Genomic DNA, 24,399 nt, shown 5'->3' on the forward strand with positions numbered 1-24,399 from the left:
GGAGAAGTGTAGATAATATCATAATGGTGCTTACAAAAACACAAAAAATTCTAATACTGAAACAGTCACTTCTACCTGATTGCTCTATTAGAGTTAGTGACTGTTCTATTAGAGTATATATCGATCTTTTTCTCAGTAAAGCATTTTCACACGTAGGTTTCAGCATAGATCAGTAATTTTGCTGGTAGTTATTAGTGTTACACTTGATGCTTTTAAGTGTCCACTGTGCTAGTAAAAATAAGCAAGTACAAACGAACGTTATTTTATTCTCGCACGTGATAATAATCGGTATCTGCAACAATATGAATAATTGCTGATTCCGATACTTCATGAAAACAGCAGTATCGGCACGATACCGATACTATAGTACGTTCGCGTTGAGCTGAATCCTGAGTTATTGATTAAGAAGCCATACAAGATCAAAGGCTTAAACATAATGTTTATGACGCATTTATTCGTAAGCCCATGTTACGGGCGCGCACTTAATTATTGAGAATATGGCGTCCAGTGTACCGTCAGCGAGTGCGGAGCGAAACCCTTTTGGGAAGACGTTAAACAGCCAAACGAAGTATCTACTTATGAAACTATGGGAGTACTTTAAGCAAGAAGTGAAGAAATGTAAAATTTCTATCAACATCACGGAGAGAATCTCGAAGGCCACCGGTACTGTATCATGCCTTCTTTGCTGGGTTTTGGCATACATTACGCCACGCAGGGATTTCAAGGACATCCATTAGAATGGAGTACCGCAAGAAAGGCGATTTATTTACGCCAAGAAAAAGGAACAAAATGCACTTTGCACAAGCCCTCTTAATTCTGTAATCGTCAGGTACAAATGTTCACGAGTCCTTGTTGATACAGACAGTTTTAACCCAGATACTATCAGACAAGATCCATTCATTGTACGGAAGGGAGGAAATCTATCGCTCTCAAAGATTTTGGTAAGTTAAATTTTGAAACCTGGAACTTTGTCACTTACTCCGTCTTAGGCCAAACTTAAGAATGATGGTGTTTTCTCTGGGGGTAGAACATTGCTTTAAAGAGTGTTGAGTGATATAGGATTTAAGTACAAGACGATTAATGACAAGAGGTTAGCATTGAAACTGTTTGTGCTTTAATTTCACTACACGTATGTGCAGGGTATGCTATGAGCAGCCCTGCACAGTCCATCAGTATCATAAATATTAAAGACGAACGAGGTGCAACAGAACTGAAGGAAGACCAGTTGTGTATTTGGATGAGACTTGAGTAATGAAGAACTTCTAGAGCAATTCCTCATCCAAATCAGCAGTGATAGTGAAGATGGTGATGGTGGTATTAATGAATTGTCCACTAGCAGCAGCGGGTCCAAGTCTTCTTCTGGGCTTACTTCATCTGATGTAAGATTGTTTGATATTTGCAGCATTGGTGTTACAACTTGATTTTGTTTCCCAGGAGTCATCAGGTAGCTGAGATTAAACTCTGTGAAGTACATAAAAATACAGATGAAGTACGTGTAAGTGTGTGCACTTTAATAAAAAATATCATTGCTTTATTGTGCTATCAGAAGTTGAACATACCATCCCTTGTATATTTAATCAGTGCAGGAGTGTTTGGAAGTCACTACAGGTACTATCAGCCCAAATTCATACAAACAGTATTATTTCATTTGTTGAAACTTTTAGAGTTTTTTGGGAATGTAACTTCAAAAACAAAATGCTGGCTGGAAAAACTGTGTACATGTGTGGCGAAGTGATGAGAAAAGTATTAAAATGACAAATTGACTAAATGGGAACAGAAGATGATAGTCAGCTGTGATGAATGTGAAGTAAAATACATGTTGTTTGGCTCACTTGCAGGAACACCAATGCTACATAACGGATTTTGAGCTGTTATATGGTTTTTTTCTCTTTTGAGGCTGAAGAAGTTTTTACCTGAATATAAGCAGGCCACTTATCTTCTAATTACAGTGCAACAGTGGCCCCAGCTCTTCTACTTATGCAACTTTGTTTTACACACACAAAATCTGTTTTATTTTTCTTGTAAAAGTGTATTACAGCCTCTTACATAAGGGATGGTGAAATCATGCGTGTTGAGGGCGGGTATGTGACGTCTGGCTTCGCCACAAACATGTGTCAACATGACCATCAAAGGGCCGCGCTTTAGAGGCTTCCCCATTGAAAATGTATGGCGAAACTTTACAGTGCCATAACGGGAGTGTCTTACATTCGAATGAAGCGCTTTTAATATATTTTTAGCGGATCGAGAAGTGCTACGTATCGAGCTATACAGGAGCCCCATGCGATGTAGCAATCGTAAGTTATTAATCGTTTTTGAGGGTTCAGCTCAACGCGAACGTACTATAGAATCAGTGCAGCTCTACTACCCATCACCAGCAGCTGTAATGACCATATGTTGCAGCTAAGTGGTTGTATTAACCTCAAAACTTTCAATGGAAGCTCCTTATTCCAATTCCAGCAGTGTAAAGTGCTCCTATAGCTCATGTCTGTACAATTTGACTCTATGTCTGTACATTTGTGAATATGTAAGGACATTTGTCCTCGGCACCTTAAAAAATTAAATTAAGGTCTGTGTATTTGTGTTATATACAAATAAGGCAAAAGTGCACCCATAGTTTGCCTGACAAACCATACATAAAAACGAAGCCCTTGAATTGCTCTATACAATGGCATCTGAACTTTTGTTGTAGCTGACACTTTCGTAGTGGCAGTTATTAACAGTTGAATCCACCACAATGCACACCCCATACAATTTTCTATAGGAGAAATTCGTTACCTCAACACACAAACCTGAAAAGTGCAGTGGGTTACCCATACCTAAATTTGCTAAACTTATCTCATTCGATGAGTTGAATCGTACTGATTAAGAATCCACCCGAACCAATGGCTTAACTGGCTATTCTACAAAGATACATCACAAAACATACAAAAAACAAGGTTTTTCACAGTACAATTTTGTACCTGGATGCCATGTTTATAATACTACAATGTCATACGTATACATAGTCTAGAAATATTCCTTCTTCAATAAAAAACCTTGAAAATTCTAAACTCTGCATCATGTATATAGATCCTTCTCACTACTTGACTGCTCTATTTGAGTATAGTGACTGCTCTATCATACAGTACAATAGTACTGTATAGTAGGGACCACAAAAGAATAGGCGTGGCCCACCGGATACCCAAAAACCAGCCTCAATTTTCCCTGATGACGATGAGGCAGTATTCATTAGGTAAAACTAAGCCCAAACAAGTTTTCAGATCAACCCGAAACACTTCCAACAAGTTGCTACAGAATTTTTTTTTTAATTATTTAACAGAATTTTCTACTGACTGAGTAACTGACTGACTGATGCCTTCAAACAAGCATAACTCGATAACGGCTAAGGCCATGGGCTTGATTTTCGACATCACTTCGGCCCGACAGGTGCCTTTTGGCATACCGCAGTACGTACAATGCATTCTTCTTGGACTTACCAGTGTCCTCGTTTGTGTCCCATTCATCTTTGCTGACAGCGAAAAGTGTCAATTTGGCGGTAGCACGTGATGGCTCCCCTTTGTAACGGAAGTCGTCCGTATTTTTCATAGTGGCTATTTTGATAGCAGAGGTGCTTTTCAAACAGTTCTTGATTTGTACTGCTGTGTAAGGGGTTGAACATAGCCGATAAAGAAGTGTAATGGATACTTCACTTTTCAGATGATAATTGACACAAATTTCAGCTTTTTTGCAAGCGTACAAAGAGTACTCTTTTTTCTGACCCCCCCCCCCCCCCCCCCCCCCAAGCCAAAAGTGTACTGTATAAATGTTGACACATGAATGTATTGTATAGCAGAACTAACACACAGATACTTGTGTTTGAAGCTGATACCCTGAAGGAAATGTTCCTACACACAGCAGGCATTAGTATTAACCTGATGCACATATGCAAATGTCACATCATAGAAACAACTTGTTCTTGGCTATCTCTGATGTGTTCATACAAAACCATATCACTGGCAGTAGCAACAGCAGTACTAGTTTGTAGGGTATTTTCACCATAGTGGACTAGAGTCAGGAGATGTGGGTACACTCTGCAGAGACAGGTTTTCTCTATGGGCAACCCATAACTATGTAGTGTGAACAAATTAGTACCCACTTCCCATACCCAATAGTATTCCTAAACCCACACCAACACCTTCTGCAGGTACAAAACAAAAGCAACAACCAGTGTCAGGAGCGGATCTAGGATTTCAGAAGGGGAGGTGCTAATATAATGGTTGGTTGGCTAAGAAAAGCGACAACTGGTTAATACAACTAGACTCAGCATGCAAAGTATGCTCTATCTAGGGGGATCTGGGGGCATGCCCCCACAGAAAAGTTATGCAAATTTAGCCTTATAGTATTAAAATTTGGCAATATTTTTGACTGAAAAAGATGCCACTTTGTTTAAGTGATTCACAATGCTTTCACAATGCATGTAAAGTATTGTGAGTCAACTAAGTGTAATAATAATGAAATGGCACCATTATTCCCAAACAGTTGTAATACTAGCTGTCATATAAGGGCACAGCCAGTAACTAAAAATATATTCTTTACATAAAGAACAGGAAGGAGAAGGATGCAGCTATACATGATCAATACTTGCCATTAATTTTGTGTTTGAAATACCTTAATTTAGTGGTACATTAAATTTAGCAATTTTATAGTTAGGTTTTTTGCTAATTGATTACATCAATTCACGAATTAATAAAATTTATATGGTAAATTCATCAATATACAAGATCGCTAAATTTAGTGTATTGCTTGGCTTAAGGTATAGCTAGTGTGCTTTACAGTCTCATGGCTCAAACTATAATGCCCAAACAGTAACAATGAAGAGAGGGCTTGAGAGGACAAGTATACACTCACCATGCAGTGTGTAGAGTACATATATGTAGAATTTTCCAGCTAGGGGGTCCGGGGTGATGCTTCATCTGGAAATTTTTGGAATATAGCTATCACAAGATTGAATCTGGAAGCTATTTTTAACCAAATACTCTATTGTACTGAAAGATTGTGGGGGTACAAGATGGATGAGTTCAGTTGTAAGCAATTTTAGAAAAACAAAACTACACCTTTAAATGCTATTGGATTATAAGGCAATATATAATAGTGGATTGTCAAAGACATACACAGGATTGGATCTTAAGGTCGCTGTAGAGATTTAAAATGCACACAAAAATAACTTCAATTTTGTAGTATATATAGCCACAGACTCTTCTGTTACTATTTCAATCTGACTTTTTCTCATGGCCCCATCACCATATTAATTTTTTACAACCAGAGTCGAAAGTCACTTACATACACAACTAGTTTTTGGCCACAACTAACCTCCTATAACATGACAGCGTAAATGCTGTGGTATCATTTAAGCTTATAAAGTTGAGCTGAGCTTCAAGGGGTTTGGGAGTGCAAACCCTGACAGTGTATGACATTAAATTTTATTAGCTTCAATTGATGCTAGATTCAGATAAATGCAGCATGGAACTTTGGTACTGATAAAGCAAAAACAAACAGTTCTCAGATACTACAACCTTGTTAACTGTATACATGCTAAGAAATTAACTGTTTTACTTAAGCATGTTAACCCAAGCATCAATGTAGCAACAACTGAAAATACCCACTATAATTAAACTATTTGACAGAAGTTGCTCTCAGACAGTGATTAGTATGTGGCAGGATGTTTGGAGTAATGGTAAGACAGCAGTGCACAGGTCAAGAAAATACTGGCAACTACTTGAAAAAAAACATTATGATGGATGTTCTATTAAAGTAGTTGACTGTTCTATTAGAGTATTTCGATTTTTAGCATCTTTTAGGTGAAGTCTCACACCAAAAGTATAATTTGAACCCCTCTTAGAACTTCTAAGTAAAGATTAGCCATTCTCCCTTCTCTTTCCATCTTTTCATTGCCATGCATACGTATAAGATGCAATTGCATCTATACTGCAACTTCTAGAAGCTTCCTAGCTTGCACATGGTAACATTTTGGAGGGGGGGGGGGTGCTTCAGCACCCCAAGTACCCCCCCCCCCTATATCTGCCCTTGAGTGTAGCTAGATGCTATTCAATTGTAATCGTTTATTAGTGTTAATTGCTAGACTAAGACTAAAGAGAAATAAGTAAGTACTGCTATAAAAGTATATAAAGCCTGTAGTATGTGTTATATCACGCTGATAACTGTTCTTACCTGTAGTTTGAAACATGATTCAATGAGGTTTATCTTTGCCTTCAACTTATAAAGCCTCATTTCATTGGTAGCTAGCTAGCTAGCCCTGACACTGTTTTCCAGAATTCGCCAAAGCACACGTGTTGGCTTGGGCCCATGCATGAGCTCGCTTAGTCCACCGTTTAATTGGACACTGAATTGCATGAAGTAGCAGTAGGGCTTACTAGAGTCTTATCACTGCATTCGGATTTCTTGCCAACTGACGTGATCAGCATTTTAAAAAAGCGTACATGTGATTTTACCCCCTCCCCCTAGCGTATGGTTTGTACGCTTGCGAAATGGATGAAAATTGTGGACTACCCCTAACTGGGGTGCACGGCACCATTTCTTTCTTTCGGTATGTGTGGATTGCAGAGGTGCTTTTCAGACAGTTCTTGATTCAAAATGCTGTGTAGCACATTAAACACAGCTGACAATGAAGCGTAATGGATACTTCAGTTTTTAGACGATAATGGGGCGCACGATGCCATTTCAGATGCGGTGTTCACCAGTCATAATAATAAAAAGTTAACAAACAAGTATACAGAAAAATTTGAAATTTTCAACTAGAGTAGGGACCACAGCACATCAATAAAAAGTACTGAAACAAGCTGGAGTAGTGCACGATATTAAATCACAGTAAAACAATAAGAAATGTTATATCCCTACTGTGCTCAAGATACCATAATGAAAATTCACAGTAGGGATATATAACACTTCTTATTGTTTTACTGTGATTTAATATCGTGCACTACTTCAGTACTTTTTATCAATGTGCTATGGTCTCTACTCTAGTTGAAAATTCCAAATTTTTTTGTGTACTTGTTAAAGTATCTTGATCTTGGTGCCTGGATAAAAGTGCAGAAGCTGTGGTCTGGTTAACCCACCCCTATGTACTTCTGATATGAAGATGCATAGTAAAATTTAGTAATGACAATAGTCTCGTGCTGCAGCACCGGCTTCCCATTTTGATAGGTGCAGGATTGGAGCAGCATTGAAGGTTAGCTATGTCATTATACATAGCTATAATGACAAATGTAGCTTTATATTATAATTTATCAAACTATGTGGTGTCAACCGCCCTCCGCAAACTGATTTCAGGTACATACACATTTCCAGAGAAGATTCTGGTCTAAACCATTGCAACCTTCTGTATCTGCCACTGTAAAAATCTAATTACTCAAACATGATGACTGTACCACTTATTGGTCAAGGCTCTCTCCTGTCTTTTCCATTGGTCGCTATACAAAATCTTGCACATCACCCGATGCACCATTTATCAAGGAGTCTGATAAATGTAACCCTATCTCCGTAAACTGAAGTATGCAGAAGTTATGATGCGTTGTTTGAAAGACAATGTTATTTTCCGTAATTTTAATTCGTAAAAAAATTAAATGTACAGTAAATGTGACAAAGTTTTTAATATGAATATGAACAAACGGGCAAATTTCAGTTTTGCCTGAAATACATTTACTGTTTCCTTTTCGCTTGATACTTACTAGTGGACCTATACTCATTGTAAATAAACACCAGAGGGTTGTTTTGAGTTGAAGGATGCTTTTCAAGGTAGTTTTTAGGTGTGCGTTCTATTAGGGTTTTTGCAAAAAAAACATGGCCGATCCCTATTATGAACCCACTAGCGTGGTTCACGATAATTAATTTTGTACTGTACAGTACCTGAAGTGTGTCTACCATCAATCCACTCATACTTCAAATGTGAATGATATGGTGTGAAAGTTATGGACAATTTACATTTCATTTTTATACAAATCAACTAACACACAAAGCTGGTGAAGATGTGCTATCCACCTTTTCACTAGGAATGGGGGGTGACAGTAAATCCATGATGCATGCATTAATTAAACCTCCTTATAGGTAAGCAAGAAGGAATATGTTGGGTCTAAGTAATGTTCAACTGAGTCCATAGCCTACATGTATACACGTATAGTTGAGTTACAGCTGTATAATGTCAAGCAGTCATTCAGTTAGTCAGAGGAAAAATTAATTTCAGTTGCAGTTTTTTATAGAAATTAATTTTTAAGATGTGAGTACAGAACTTACTTTTTGGTTTATATTTGTTTTTCTAAACACTACCAGTATTCATATTATATATATATATATTTTTTTTTTTTTTTGTAGCTTTAACCAAGAGATTTTCCCTATCCATTTCCACATCAGCAACAATACCAGATAATTCTTCACCTCCTAGATCATCAGGTGGTTCAGTTACAAGTGTGACATATACACAACATCATATATCAACAAGTTCATCCACTACTGATAGTACACCATTATTATCCAGTGTAACTGTCACTACTTCATTGACTTCATGTATCACAGTGGTCAGTTCTGTTGGACAGGATACCATATCAACAACAGGTAGGTGGGAACTGTTGTGCATGCTGGTTAAGTGATGTTCTTAAATTAATGTGGCCAACTGTACTTTCCGTATATGACAATTTGAATTTTGTAGGTCACCAATACATCTTTTATAATACTAATTGGCATAACTGCTATTGCTTTGGCTTACAACTAAATTCAGATGAAAGCTTAACTAGCACTCTTTTCCTTAAACTTCATTAAATTAGAGTACCACACATATTGTGCTTATGTCTATTTGTGACTGATCTGTGGAAAAACATTCCAAATCACACATTAGAAGTTTCAAGATAACAGTTTTAAGGTTACGGGTTACCCAGTAAATAATTTTGTAGGCGCTTTGCTTATAGTTCTGTTTTAACTGTTTTGCATGGAAGAACACACTAAAATAACATGGTATATTAACGTACAAGTAATACCAAAGTGGCGATACACTCAACAAGGGATGCGCTTGTACAGAAATACAGGCACTAAACAGTGAAACTGTTGAGTTGCTATTCATCAAAAACCAGGTTTCATGGGAAGCCACACCATGATATTTAGTATTAATAAGCTATTACTTAGTGATTTCTAGGTCCTCACAAACGAATTGAGTTGTTATCCGATTGTAACAGCACTGTAGTGCACTCGCAGTATTTCCGTAGCAGAACTAATCGCCATTATCCTTGAAAGATACAATAACTAACCAGCCTCTAGTCAGTTTTCCCACAAAGTCTCCATGACAGGACCTAGATAATATAATCACCCATTGACACTGCCATAAAAAAATTAGTACTAATTGGCTGACAGCTGCTATTTTTGATGAATAATAACCACATTAAGCAGTAGAGCTAAACACTGGTTCAACCATATTGCGGGACTTAATTTTACGCTTGACTACCTTCCGCAGTAAATTATTAACACTTACTTTGTATGATTCCTCCATTATTATCACGTGGCTATACAACACTTTGAAATTAACAACCTTCTCGAGTTTCGTGCCAATATTGTACCATCCATTATCGCGCATTGAAAAATAATAACCTATTATTAAGCGCCTAACCCGTAACCGTAAAGAATTTAAAGTTAACATAACTTTCCAAGGATAGCAAGCATGTGTATGAAATTTACACAAGAGATGCATCAATCTGTTACCTTTCAGACCACTTCTAATACTCGTAGCTGTTTGTAGAGTTACCTGCCAAATAAGATAGAAAATCTGAGCAGTTGGACGAGCGAAGTAGTATATCACGAGTGCTCACAAAGGGGTGGGGGTGGTGGGGTGGGCAAGAGATAGACTTCAAAATGGAGGCAGACCACGTTTGAAGTCCAGACACAAGATTACAGGGCTGTACTGGCTTCTTAGTGGCTGATATGCAGCAAACTTGACCAAAAAATCGTTTGGCCAACATTATCAGGCCATCCACTAATAAACCACTGATTCTTGCCAAGCCAGGTCCTTCACAAGACCTGAAACTGCCATTCGAGCTCTCCATACCACCCAGAAAAGATGTCTGTTAAAACCAGCCTCGTGTAGTTTGAGTAATACTGAAGGTCAAACTAATAGTACGATAATGTAGCTATCCACTGGTGGTGTTATATTTTGCCTGATGTGCAATTTGGAACAGTTTTGTAAAATCTGGTCACATTTCTAGATCTACACCTGTTGAGGTCAAAATATGATGATATAGTTCAGTCACTACCTAGTGACTATGAGAAGACACTACAAGTTGTACAAGATCATTTAACTGATGATCAGATTTGTGATGTGCTTACTACTCCCAACTACACTATTGCTAATAAAACTATACTGAATTGTCTAATGGAGAAGGTGAAATGTGAAGGAGATGTTTTAGAATTTTGTGAACATTTGGAAAAGCTTATTTCATTGCCTTCAATTCCAGGCAGTCTGGCAACAATTATCAATGAATTAAGAACAGGTTTGTATGTTGTTGTACTACAATTCATACTTACATATTAATGATGGAATAATTTTATTAATCAGAAGACATTCCTTGGCCTAGAACTTTGATTGATTTCACAACTAGTTAATGCTACATGCTGTAGATGTTTTATACAGTACACTCTTTGTTTCATAGCTAAGTTGTAGTTTGTCTCCTCCTCTGTTTCCTCCCCACAGGAATTATAAAATTTCATGGCATGCAAAATTTATATTTTCTGTCAGTAAGAATGCCAACAAACTAATTGTTTCTTGTGAACGCTGCACAGAATGTGATAGAACATATTTTACTTATAATGAGAGCAGAATTTTGTACATAAAGTATATATTCTAAAGTACAGTATATGTGACCGAAATTTGGAAATCACCCATATGGGTGTATTGGCCACCTAAATTATTTAATGATCAAATCACTAACTTTATAGTGCAAATCTACTTGTTGATGGTTTTAAGCAATTCTCAACACCTTAAATTACAAGAAAATTCTTGAACTAGTTTTAAACCTATTCCTGCTCTTATTAGCAACCCACTAAACATGAAAATTCTAATTATTTCACGTGCACTCAAATGAGTGATTTTCCAAAATTCGGTCACATATGACTAACCAGGTGAGGCATGCATGAAAGCAGCCAGGTATATTAGACATGTATGAATGAATAAATTCCCTGAATGTTGCAAAAGTAACTCAAAGAAGAAAACAAACAAAAAAATTGATGCATTTTAGGAAGTTTGTACTGATTTAGCATAGTGTTACACTGAGCAATGAAAATAGTCTTTCTTATTTGTCCTTCCATTGCAAATTTCAGTTCCTGTATGAATCTTGACATAACTTACAAACCATCTCATGTCAGATCATAGTGATCATTTATCATTAACATTTCACATGTAGCATATACATCTCAATCAGCTGTTGGTGTGGAAGAAAATCTGCCGGAGAAGATTATTGTTAGCAAAGGTAAATCATTATCAGAATAGATCACTAGTGTAATTAAAAATATATATATATGAAGTACAGTAGGGATCCAAGCGATAAAAAGTAGTGAAACAAGATACAGTATGGTAGTACTGTTTAAGTAGAGATTGCCCCAAAAGTGACTCACGGAGCCAAAAAAATGCTGACTTTAAAAAAAAATCCTAGAGACATCTTGCATGATGAAAATCGCCTTTACAGAATAAAATTATAGTCTATCTAACATCAAATATAGCATTAAAAACAAGAAAACACTTACAGGCTATAATTTTTTTTTAAATCGCCAAAACTCAAATTTTTGTCTAACAGTCTGCCTACCTCACTGACCACAGTTGCAAAGCTAGAGGCCAAATGATGCAGTGTACAGCCACCATTTTATGCCAGAACAACATGCTAATTCACCAGTAGGATGGGTTCCAACGAATGTGTGCCCCCTGTGCCTTGTCTTTCCTTTATCAATCAGGCTGTTCTTCTGCAACGCAACTATATCAAGGTGTTAATTTTCCATATCAACATTTTCCTTGAGCAGCATATTTAGATGCCACAATATTATTTAAAGCCTACTATAGAGGTACTAGACACACAGTACTGAGATACGTACCTGTAACTTCACACTTCACAATAGGTTTGAACCATGTCCATAATCATCTAGGTCAACTAATAACATTAGAGTGCATACACCACACATCTTAACACAGTGGCAGACTAAAACTTTTCAGAGGGGGTTTCAGGTTTATACAAAAGGGGGCATATAATTCTAGAATTCACAAAAGTTCATAAGTGGAAGTCACTTAACAAGTGTGCGAAGCACAGTCAGTATGTAAAGTATGCTCTAATTAGGGGTTTTTGGGGGCATGCCTCAACATTGATTATCCTAAGGGCTTTACAGTGTCCAACACTGAAGATTTGACAGCAACTTGTACTGCAGCCTTTGGATTACTCAATTTATATGTAATACTAGCGTTTAGACTTGCGTAAGGAACACTCGATTGCTTGACTTAGCTAATATGTATCTATACAAAAACAGTCAAGCTGTGAAAAAAGGGTGCAGCCCCCAAAAAGCCAGGGTGAAAAAAGATGTGAAATCCAAGGTGGCAGCCAAGAAATGGCTATGATGAGAGGTTAATGGCAAAAAGTTGTAGACCAAATCAGAGATGATAGATCAACGATATCAAAAACTAAACCCCATAAAAGGGACAGTCAATTCACATTCAATGCCAGATCAGGCGCCAATAGCGAAAACACGGCTAATGATGTTTGCTGGATCTTTACTGAAGCGGACATTCCTGAGCAGTCCTGGAGAGATGCCACGAACATTAGAGGTAACACGTCTGAGCTCTTCCAATGAAGAAGACCAAAGAAAGGGAGATGTAATGATATGTTAATGAACATGTGACTATCATGCGTAACACCTGCATCTTGTGTAAACATCACATGTCTATCATATGACTGTACTTGTATGGTTGTACTCTGTCTGTATAAATATGTGTGCTTTACAAGTCATGATCTAGGGTAGTCACGTTGAGTCCTATAAGGGCCCAATACTATAATGGAGGTGGTAGAACGGGATTACAGCATAGAAAATGTGTGTTGACTATATAAACAAGTGTAGTCAAGGCTTAAAGTAATTGGAAAATGGTTGTATCATGCGTATCTGCTTGCACTCGAGACTTGTCCAGACTACGCACATGATTACTCGTAGTACCGTCATCCCTCAGAAGGCTCTAAGCTCAAGCAGCAGCAACAAGGGAAACAATTAACAGTAGACTCAAGTAATAGCCCTGGCCTCTATTTGAAACCAGGTGTTTATTTTCCAAAGGTGCTGGAAACCCCCCGGCTTATAATCAAGACAGGCATTTATTGAATGTGGCTTCTATACGAGGAAATACGGTACTGTATTATTACATATACAGGTAGGCTAGCTTGTAGCAGTAATCCCTACAAGGTGACTTGTTTGTAGCTGAACTTTCTTACAGAGTGACTTCCAATATAGCTAGACTCTCTATAGGGTGATTTGTTGGAGCTGAACTCTAGTTACAAGATGACTTGTTTGTAACTTGACTCTCTACAGGGTGACTTGTTGTAGCTGAACTCTGTACACAGTGATTTGTTTGTGGTACAAGGTGATCTTTTGTTGCTGAATTCTCTACAGGGTAATTTGTTTGTAACTTAACTCTCCACAGGGTGACCTGAACTCTCTAAAGGGTGACTTGTTTGTAGCTAAACTTTCCACAGGTTGATTTTGTTAGTAACTGAGCTTTCCACATTGTGACTTTTTTTATTACAGGGTGACTTGTTTGTAGCTGAACTGCCTACAGTTTATAGCTGAACTCTGCACAGGGTGACTTGGAGCTGAGCTCTCCACAAGTTGAATTGTTTGTAGCTGAGCTCTTTACATTAAGACGTTTTTGTAACTGAGCTCTCCATACACAAAGTGATTTGTTCGTAGCTGAATTCTCTACAGGAGGTGACCTGTTTGTAGGTGAACTCTACAGGTGACTTCTTTTTGGCTGATCTCTCTACAGGGTGACTAGTTTGTAGCTGAACTCCTCACAGGTTGATTTGTTTGTAGCTGAACTCACCACTAAGTGATTTGTTTGTAGCTGGATTCTGTCAGGTCTAGCTTGTAACTGAACTTACAGAGCTACTTTTTTGTAGCTGAATTCTCCACAGGGTGATTTGTTTGTAGCTGAACTCTCTACTGGGAGACCTGTTTGTAGCTGAACTCTCTACAGGGTGATTTTTTGTTGCTGAACTCTCTACTGGAGGACCTGTTTGTAGCTGAGCTCTCTACAGGTGAATTGATTTCTTTTGTGTAGCTGAATTTCCACAGGTGATTTGTTTGTAGCTGATCTCTCTACAGGGTGGCTTTTTGTAGTTGAATATTCCACAGTGTGATTTGTTTGTAGCTGAGATCTCTACAAAGAGGCTTTTTGTAGTTGAATATTCCACAGGGTGATTTGTTTGTAGCTGATCTCTCTACAGGGTGGCTTTTTGTAGCTGAATACTCCACAGTGTGATTTGTTTGTAGCTGAGATCTCTACAAAGAGGCTTTTTGTAGTTGAATATTCCACAGGGTGATTTGTTTGTAGCTAAGCTCTCTACAGGGTGACTTTTTTGTAGCTAAACTCTCTACTGGGTAACTTGTTTTAGTTGAACTCTCTACTGGGTGACTTGTTATGCAGCTGAACTCTCTACACAGTGACTTGTTACGTAGCTGAACGCTGTAATAGAGTAACTTACTGACGATGCTGAATGCTCTAATAAGATGACTGTACTATTAGAGTATCTCAATTACGTACTTGCTACACGTAGTTGAATTTTGTATTATAATACAGTGGCTTTTGCTCTGATTGTTCTATACTACAGCAAGTGCTTTCTATGATGATTATTCCATCTACATACTGATTTTCACCTCACTCTTCTTAGCGGTTTTCCTGCTAGGCGTGAAAACTAATAGTTTTTTAATTCATGAAAATTATTGTGATATAGTCTGGTCTCCTTCTAGTGCCCAGTGTATTCGTAGACTTGAAAGATTCCATTCTAATATTTGTATCATCATTGCCATCTATACACGGATCAGATGTAAATGTAACCTTAGCAGAGCATTAAACGTACCATACAGCAGTGCCGGTTTTTAAAATACTACATAATATTTCCCCCACTTACTTACAAGGTCTATTTTCATACACTATTGAAGTTACAGGCCATGTCAGGAGAAACCCTCACAGACTCTGTTCCAGCAGTGAGAACAAATTATGGCAAAAGATCAATAAAGTATCGTGGAACTGTCATTTGGAACCATCTGTCATCTACTTTATATGATGCCAAAGCTCTTAATATTTTATTTTGTGGTTAATGACTTTGTGTGTGTGCGCGCACGCTTGCGCGCACTTTTATGCTTCAACATGTGAAGGATTTAAAGAAGTCGCCTTTTCTTTTGTTTGTGTAGCGAGGGGCTGGAGTTTGACAGTAAGCCTGACCAGGTCCAAGGGTATGGTAGCAGGAATTGGGGCTGATGCTTCTGTGTTGTCTCTAATCATTGTACAGGGGGGAGATGTTGATTTGGTGGAGGGATTCCAGTACCTGGGAAGTATAATCAGTAATGATGGGGAGCTGTATGCTGAATTGTCTGGGTGGTTAGCTAAGGCAGCTAGGATGTTTGGATGTCTCCAACAGTTGATCCTTGCCAACAAATCCTTGTCAGTTGGTGTTCATAGGTGTGTGTATCTTTCTACTGTGGTGGCCACTTTGTTATATGGGAGTGAAACTTGGTCTGTGAAGATGGATCAGACAAACAGGATTGAGGTGTTCCACAATCATTGTGTAAAGGGGATGTTAGGAATTTCTCGGCATCAACAGAGGAGGGAGTGCATTTCTTCTGAGCAGTTGGCTGTGGAATTTGGAATGACTGATGGAGTTGGTGTATTACTGGTGCAGCATCGTCTGCACTGGTTGGGTCATGTGGCGAGGATGGGTGATGATCGTTTACCTAAGCAGTTGCTGTTTGGAGACCTTTTGACTACTAGACCATCTCACGGACCTAAGCTGCAGTGGAGAGATGTAGTTTTGAGGGATGTTCAGAGGATGGGGTTGGATGCTCTCAGTTGGTATGAAGTAGCACCGGATCGTTCAAGGTGGCATGATTTGTGCCAAACCATTTCATCCTAAGGAGTTGATAGGGTGGTCACTGGCTCTTTTGTCTGTGGCTGTGGGAAACCTTTTAATCGCTCTGGAGATTTAACCAGACATCGTAGGTACTGTTCCAGTCAGCCTACTCCACCAAAACAAACTGTGGATGTGGCAGAATGTTCCGTCGTGAAAGTGATCTCACCCGGCACCAGCATTACTGCTCAAGCTAAGATTGTGCCAGATCCAGTTCTTTGGAACCAGGACCCTGCTATTCTGATAAGGTGATAAGGTGTGTGTGTGTGTGGGTGTGTATGCGTGTGTATGCGTGTGTAGCTTATTGTATGTTTTTTGTTACAGGACACAGCTGAAGAACAGCCTGAAGCTGTTTTCCCTGTGTAAACAATTACAAAATACAAAAGAATGCAAAATACATGAAACTCGATTGTATAATTGTGACACAGGTTGGGTTTTGTGTCATATCTCGATAGTCTTTATCTCGATTCCTTTCAAACCACAGAAAGGCACTCCTACGATGGTTACTCCGTTGGCATAGCAATTTTCAGCTCATTCTTTCAAGGGGTTTACCCTGTGGGTATGATAGAAATTCAGTGTTATTTTATGCGAATAATTGGTCATAACTCCATGATTCTTTATTGGATTCTCACCAAACTTGGTACTGAGATCAAGACTCATGGTAGTGAATCACGTGGCCAGTAAAGCAGTAACGCGCACCGCAGACAATAAATGATGTGACCACTACACATGAGGATTTTGCAGGAACAAACGTTGTCAAATTTGGCCTGCCTGTAACCAAGAGTACATAATAATAGAAGAGGGAGGAGAGTGTCTAACTGCTATAGATTCGCCAAACACACAGCGCTCAGACATTACGCAATCATCTATAGCCACCAAAGGTGACAAACGGTGCTGCTATCTCGATTATAGGCGCTGCCCTCCGAAGTAGGCTTCAGCATTATACTGCTTCAATCAACAGATATTAACAGTCTTCTGTTCACAAAAAGGTATTGATATATGGCTAGCTGTTCTATGGATTGAAGTAGGAGGGTTTGAGCGCTGTGTGTTTGTACAGCCTATATTGAGAGTTAGACACTCTCCTCCCTCTTCTATTATTATGTACTCTTGCTGTAACTTACCCATCATTTATACTATCCCTCTGAAACTCTAGAGTTAAACTCATCATGTCACTAGTAACTACCACACAAACAATAAAGCAAATCCATGTCGACTGTTTTGAGATTGAGATTGTCAACATCAAGGGGGAGGTTTCATTTTTTTGTTGTTTTTTATCACGTGCGCCACAACCGCAGGTGTATATGCCTTGCATTCCTTTGTGTATTCCGAACTTTGATTGCTCTACTATCACTTCCATCTTCTCTCGATCGCCTCAAGATTCACATCATCGATTTTGCCATACATCATTACCCTACAGTCATAATTTCTGCACCAAACAAAGTTTCAGTCATCCTCAGTTGACCTAGAAGTCAATTACAAAACACATTGCTGTTTTCTGCAATACTTGCTTGGCATGTAAGATGTGTCTTTAAACTGTTCTAAAAGTTTCATTGAGATTGTTACATATGTTTTCGAGAATGGCTGGTTTGTTCTCATTAACACTTTAACAATAATATTGTATTATCTGATTAATATTAATTTTACAATTTGCATACCTCACACATGGCTGCACTATGACATCATTAATTTTTATCACAGTTATCTCTGTTTTACTTGGATGCGCACTTTTTTATAGCTGTAAGCTGTTTTGGATGGCTTTGCTTTAATGAGCCCTTCAGGTGTGCCAAAATTCAGCTTCATTGGAGTACCGTATGGTAGAGTTTGCAAAGTGTGCAAAAAGAATAAAACTTAAAGTTTAGCCGCTCGTATCTCAGAAATGGCTGGGGTGATTTTCTTCAAATTTCGTATGTAGACTCCCGTACTGCGCGGACACTTCTGTACCAAATTTGGTTCCAATCGGATAAGAGATCATGGAACTACATATACATGAAAATGACGTTTTCTTTCTTCCTGTCAATATATTCACAGTGTTGCGTGCTGCATGGTGTTGCGTGCTGGCTTCTTGGGCAACCCCCAGCCACTGAGAGATCTTGACTTTTTAATGGTCCAAAACTCAACAGATTGCTATATTTCATGGGTGAACTAAAGTTATAATCATATGTGTGTAATGTATCCCTCTGGGACGCAGCTATGTATAGCTAGAGCTACACCTCAGACTGTACATACTCATACAGACATGAATTCACTGGCAAATAATGAAATGATATTTTAAATAAACAATCAAGGCATTCAGTTTCTAACCACGATGAAGTGCATCGAGGATGAGCCTTGTAGTTAACCCAACTGAAAGTAGCCTGCCACAAATAGTAACACAAGAACTATTGTTTTGTGGTGATAAATCCAAGTGCATGATATAAATACAAGAGATCTAGTTATCTATTCCCATGCATATGGCTATATCTGTAAACTATAGCAGTATAAACCCATCAGCCATGTTTATAATACTACAATGTCATACGTATATGTAGTCTAGAAATATTCCTTCTTCAAAACCTTGAAAATTCCAAACTCTGCATCATGTATATAGATCCTTCTTACTACTTGACTGCTCTATTCGAATAGTGACTGCTCTATTAAAGTATCTTGATCTTGATGCCTGGATAAAAGTGCAGAAGCTGTAGTCCGGTTAACCCACCCCTATGTACTACAAAGATGCATAGTAAAATTTAGTAATGACAATAGTCTCTTGCTGCAGCACTGGCTTCCCATTCTGATAGGGGCAGGATTGGAGCAACATTGAAGGTTGGCTATGTCGTTATGTATAGCTATTATGTTGAATGTAGCTTTATATTATAGTTTAGTATGCACTACAGTGCTAGACATCAAACTATGTGGTATCACCTGCCCTCCGCAAACTGATTTCAGGCACGTACATTTTTCCAGAGAAGGTTCTGGTGTAAACCATTACAACCTTCTGTATCTGCCACTGTAAAAATCTAATTACTCAAACATGATGATTGTACCACTCATTGGTCTGGCTGTATTATAATGACCACATCCCTTTACTAGCTGGAATCCTTAGTAGGTCACATAATCTCATGTGATGCTCCAGAAATAATTTATATGTCACTAGATTTTACAAAACCGATCCAAATTGCACATCAGGCAAAATCAAACAAACACCTCCAGTGGATAACTACACTATCATACTACTAGTTTTTGACCCTCAGTACTACTCAAACTACTCGAGGCTGGTTTCAACAGACGTCTTTTCTGGGTGGTGTGTAGAGCTTGAATGAGAGGTTGACTCAATATACTTTAAATATGGCGCAATCACCCTAATAGAACAGTCACAAGTGTTTTGCTATATGCTATGTATAACAAAAAACTAGTATATTAAAAATTGTTAATTTAAAATAAAGTAGGGATCCAAGCAATTAAAAGTACTGAAACAAGATGATATTACAGCATAGATTAGTGAGAAAATCCTTACTTTGGCATTGGTCAAAATGATTGTTTTATAACATGCCCAAGTAGGGATTTTTCCATCAAGCTATGTTGTAATACCATCATTCGTCTCTTGTTTCACTACTTTTATCATTTGGATCCCTACTTTAAGTTAGTAATATATACTGATAGTACAGTAGGAGCTCGATTATCTGAACAATATAAGTGACTGCTCTATTAGAGTATTTTGTCATTAGGTGAGCGTTCTATTAGAGTAAGTGTATGTTCTATTAGAGTAATTGAACAGAACTCTGTATATAGATGAATAGGCTTCATTTATCCGAACAAATCTGAACACTTTTATGATTTAACTGGCACATAGGTGTTCGGATAATGGAGGTCCTACTGTAATATAACATAGTTCTGTGGGAAATCCCTATGTCATTATTATCTTTGAGTAATGCCAAAGTTTGGATTTTCCCACAGAGCTACGTATGTTATAATACTATCATTAATATATCTTGTTTCAGTATGTTCTATTGCTTGGATCCGTACTTCGTATTTTAAAATAACCATTTTTAAATACACTCCTTTGTTTAGTTTAGCTATGATAATGTAAAAATTTTTGAGGAAAGTGATTTTCGCAGATTAAGAAATTCAGGAGTTTTTCAAGGATTGCTTGTTGTACACTTAGGTTACCTATCATATAGCAGAGAACCAGCCCTGATCATCAATAATTTCGAGGATGAAAAGTTTGTGGACGGTCAAACAACTGTAAAACCTGCGAAAATTGTGCCCCTTGAAAATATACACGTATACAGTACACATGTGACTGTTCTATTAGAAGATCGAACATGGCTGTTGTAGCTATTAGAGTAACTGCTTTATTAGAGTATATCAGGCATGTCTCAGCCAACTAGATGCAATCTGTAAAGAGCATTTTATGTCTTGTCTTTCACCATGCTACCAATAAGAGGCATACATTTGTTTTATGATCAGTCGCTTTAAGTACAGCGAGATCACATGACCCTCAATTATTATTGGTCCAACTAGATCATTAATGGGGTGTGGTATTTATTGTTATTAGACTCAGTCCAGTTAGTTAGCAAAAGAATTCTATTGAGCAGATGCAGTCTACCAGTAATATCTCTTAAAGCAGCAGCATAACCGCTATAAATTTGTAGCATCTAAATATGGAAACAGGCCTTTATCTAGAACATGACAAAGGGGCAAAAGAGAGTTTCATAAGAGTAAGAGGGGTGATAGTGTAAATATCTGTGAGCTTACTTTTATGCACACTGCATCTAGGAAGTCTGGGGGGCAAGAAAGTTTTGCATTTTATACTCTCATTCTCAGGTATCTGAAAATAACATGTCACTCCAGGAAATTTTTGACTCTCAGATTGCTTTTAATACATTCTAAGGCACTTTCATTGAGTAAGAACAAGAGTTGTCAAGGGAGGTGAGTTCCCCTCCCTGCCCCCCTAAATGAACCCTGGGAAAGTGTTAATACAGAAAATTAAGGAAGTGGCTATATTTACGGGCCCGTAACATAGGATTTTTTTGCTATATTTACGGAATTCCTAAGTGCACATGTGCAAGCATCTCTTGACTTAGTTTGTTACATTTTATTTGGCTGTTGATATTTAGCTGGTCATTGCTATTAAAAAAAAACTTAGAAAAAATTGTGACACAAAAAGGTATAAGAAACGAAGAAAAAAAAATTGTGATGTGACCAAGGTTCAAACCCACACATCCAAGTTTGGAGTACCCACCCTCTACCACTGTACCACCGGTGCTTGTTGACTACTCCTGTTGTTTTTGTACTATTTAAATGTTACAAATATAAAATACTAACCCATACCAGTGAAGAAGAAACCAAAGCTGAACCGACCCTAACCCTTATGTTAACCTGACGTTTGCCTGTTAAACAACAATGATGACTTTCACTGTCTGTATGAAGGTAAGTTTTTGGGTGAGTTCGAGGTGAGCTAGGGTTGGCCCGGCTTCGCCGGGACGCTTGCTTCACTCGCTCCAACCCTATCTCACCTCGAACTCACCCAAAAACTTACCTTCATACAACTAGCATGTTTGATACTCGAGTTATACAACAAATGACCTACTAATAAATATCTGCACCGTGACCGACTAAGTCATGAAATGCTTACACATGCGCACTTAATAATTCCGTAAATATAGCAAAAAAAATCCTACGTTACAGCCCCGTAAATATAGCCACTTCATAAAGTTAATGCCTTGATACAGTTTCTTAGCTTGAAGAAGATGACCAAAATAATTGAAGATAAAAGGAAACGAAAGGTGCAGAGGGCAAGCACTCATTCATCAGAACCCCAAATGGCACACGCTACTGATGAGTTTGTTATTGTGGTGAAATTGGTGGTCATGCAATGTGTTGTTCAGCCTCTAGCCTTGTGACTGTGGTTAAGCTGGCAGGTAGGCTATATAGCCAACCAGAATTCTAGTTTTTGTTGATTTTTTTTAAGTTCTATATCTAGCTTCCTGTAAGTGTTTCTTGTATTTAATGCTATATTCGATGTTACGTGGACTATATTATTCCATAAAGGTGATTTTCATCACATAAGATGTTTCTAGGTTGATTTTAAAGGTATTTCTGGCGGCGCATGTCATTTTAGGGGCAATCCCTACTTAAACAGTACTACTACACTGTTTGATACAGTTATGTTGTCTGTTTGGTAGATTTTGCTCAACTCAAGACACATTACCACACTATACTACAACTGATGCCTGATAACTATGAACAGAGTGTTGGGAAGTTACAGAATTATATCAGTGATGATCAGATTTGTATGATATTGAGTAGTAGTAACTCCACTACTGCTAATAAGATAATACTGGATTGTTTGATTGAGAGGATGAGCCGTAAAAAAGAATTACTTGATCTGTGTGATCAACTGGAGACTATTAGTACATCACATCATTTGATGATGGTGATCAGTGAAATAAAATCTGGTAGGTACAGTATATTTGTACGCATTAAGGTAGTATGATACATATGAAATTTGTAGGATGGTAAGAACTTTCACTATCATTAATATTCTATATAAATTATGTAACCAGCTCTGCACAAACCAATGTAATTGCCTGTTGCAAGAGACTTAGTCTTTACCACTGATACAAAATTAACTAATATGGTATAATGTAATATCATCGTTTGTAGTATATAAATTTTAAAATGAAGTAGGAATCCAAGTGATAAAAAGTAGTGAAACAAGAGATGAGTGATGGTAGCTATTACAGCATAGCTCGGTGGGAAATCCCTACTTTGGCATTGAACCTTATAATTTTTAATATGCTGGTTTGTTTAGTTATTTTGTTAAAGCACACAGCTAACTATAAACGCGTGAAGGTTGACTGCTGTATTAGAGTATCTCGAGTCAGCTTTCAAAGGTGTATGCTTGTCCTAAAAGGAGTGTGGTCATCGTGGTATTGATCGATTATTAGAGTATCTTGAGTCAGCCTACCAACTTGAAGGTGTATGGTCACTATTCCGTTATAAATACAGTTAGCCTAAAATGGGTATGATCATCGCAGTCTAGATCGATATCAGTAGGTCAATAATGGGCATAGAATAAAGAATGTGTGTGACCTTATGATCTATCATGAAGATACAGGTATTTAATCCAAAACAGCCAAGCTGTAAAAATAGAGTGCGGCCCTCAGAAAGACCATGGTGAAAAAAAGATGTGAAATCCAAGGTGGCGGCCAAGAAATGGCTGTGATGGTAGGTTAATGGTAAACATTTTAATAACAACAATTCAGGTGAATTTTGTTGCCGCTTGGTCTTGGCACAAAATTCATCTGAATTGTCGTTATTAAAATTTTTACCATTAACCAACCATCACAGCCATTTCTTTGCCGCCACCTTGGATCTCACACCTTTTTTCACCATGGTCTTTCTGAGGGCTGCACAGCTTGGTTGTTTTGGATTAGATTTCACTTCTTTTTGCCGGCTTTGGGACTTTTTTAACCTATCTTTCTTTCTTTGCCACAGGAAGAAGAAAAGATGAAGCAGATGTTAAATACTTTAAATATTTCTAATTTTATCAGTAAATGTACAAATTATATATAATACGTATATTTATTACAGAATTATCTACATGGTGCATGGTTTCTTTGTAACTGAACACTCTACAAGGTGACTTCTTCTAGCTGATGTCTCTACAGGGTCACTTGTTTGTAGTTGAACTCTCTACATGATGGTTTCTTTGTAGCTGAACTCTCTTCAAGGTAACTTCTTCTAGCTGATGTCTCTTCAGGGTCACTAGTTTGTAGCTGAACTCTCTACATGGTGGTTTCTTTGTAACTGAACTCTCTACAAGGTGACTTTCTAGCTGATCTTTCTATAGGGTGATTTGTGTGTAGCTAAACTCTCTACAAGGTAACTTCTTCTAGCTGATCTATCTACAGGGTGAATTGTTTGTTACTGAACTCTCTACAGGGTGATTTGTTTGTAGCTGATCTCTATACAAGTTACTTGTTTCTAGCTGATCTCTTGAATCCTCTTCAGGGTGACTACTCTATTAGGATGACTGCTCTATTAGAGTATCTCGATCTCGCACTTGCTACACCAAGTTGGATTTCATGTTATAACTCTGTGGCGTTAAGTCTGATTCTTCTACACCACTGAAGAGCCTTTCTAAGATGATTAGTCCATCTGTACAGCGATTTTCAAAGCATTACCCAAGCGGTTTTTCTGGTAGGCGTGACAAGTAGTCGTTTTTTATTAGTTAATC

General features: G+C 37.9%; 2 protein-coding genes and 1 long non-coding RNA gene across 9 annotated transcripts in view; 2 read left to right on the forward strand and 1 right to left on the reverse strand.

Moving 5' to 3' along the window:
- LOC136238643 (uncharacterized) overlaps window positions 1-24,399 on the reverse strand; it is a 277,251-nt gene that overhangs the window by 21,793 nt on the left and 231,059 nt on the right. The window lies entirely within an intron of this gene.
- Window positions 1-24,399, forward strand: part of LOC136238166 (uncharacterized) — a 72,220-nt gene that overhangs the window by 20,725 nt on the left and 27,096 nt on the right. The window contains exons 9-12 of the mRNA XM_066028515.1: window positions 8,365-8,604; window positions 10,239-10,523; window positions 11,433-11,498; window positions 22,343-22,615. Coding sequence (XP_065884587.1) covers window positions 8,365-8,604; window positions 10,239-10,523; window positions 11,433-11,498; window positions 22,343-22,615 — 864 coding nt within the window. The remainder of the gene's footprint in view (window positions 1-8,364; window positions 8,605-10,238; window positions 10,524-11,432; window positions 11,499-22,342; window positions 22,616-24,399) is intronic.
- On the forward strand, window positions 472-2,043 carry LOC136238167 (uncharacterized). 7 transcript variants are annotated; one of them, XR_010692822.1, is made up of 6 exons: window positions 472-941; window positions 990-1,090; window positions 1,140-1,379; window positions 1,435-1,495; window positions 1,550-1,608; window positions 1,665-2,043. It is a non-coding gene; the product is annotated as an uncharacterized lncRNA (long non-coding RNA). The 7 variants fall into 7 exon arrangements; XR_010692820.1 differs by having other exon boundaries at window positions 472-663; window positions 716-941; window positions 990-1,379; XR_010692823.1 differs by having other exon boundaries at window positions 990-1,379; window positions 1,435-1,499.

Source organism: Dysidea avara, chromosome 11 (genome assembly GCF_963678975.1).
Source record: "Dysidea avara chromosome 11, odDysAvar1.4, whole genome shotgun sequence".
In the NCBI taxonomy this organism is placed as follows: domain Eukaryota; kingdom Metazoa; phylum Porifera; class Demospongiae; order Dictyoceratida; family Dysideidae; genus Dysidea; species Dysidea avara.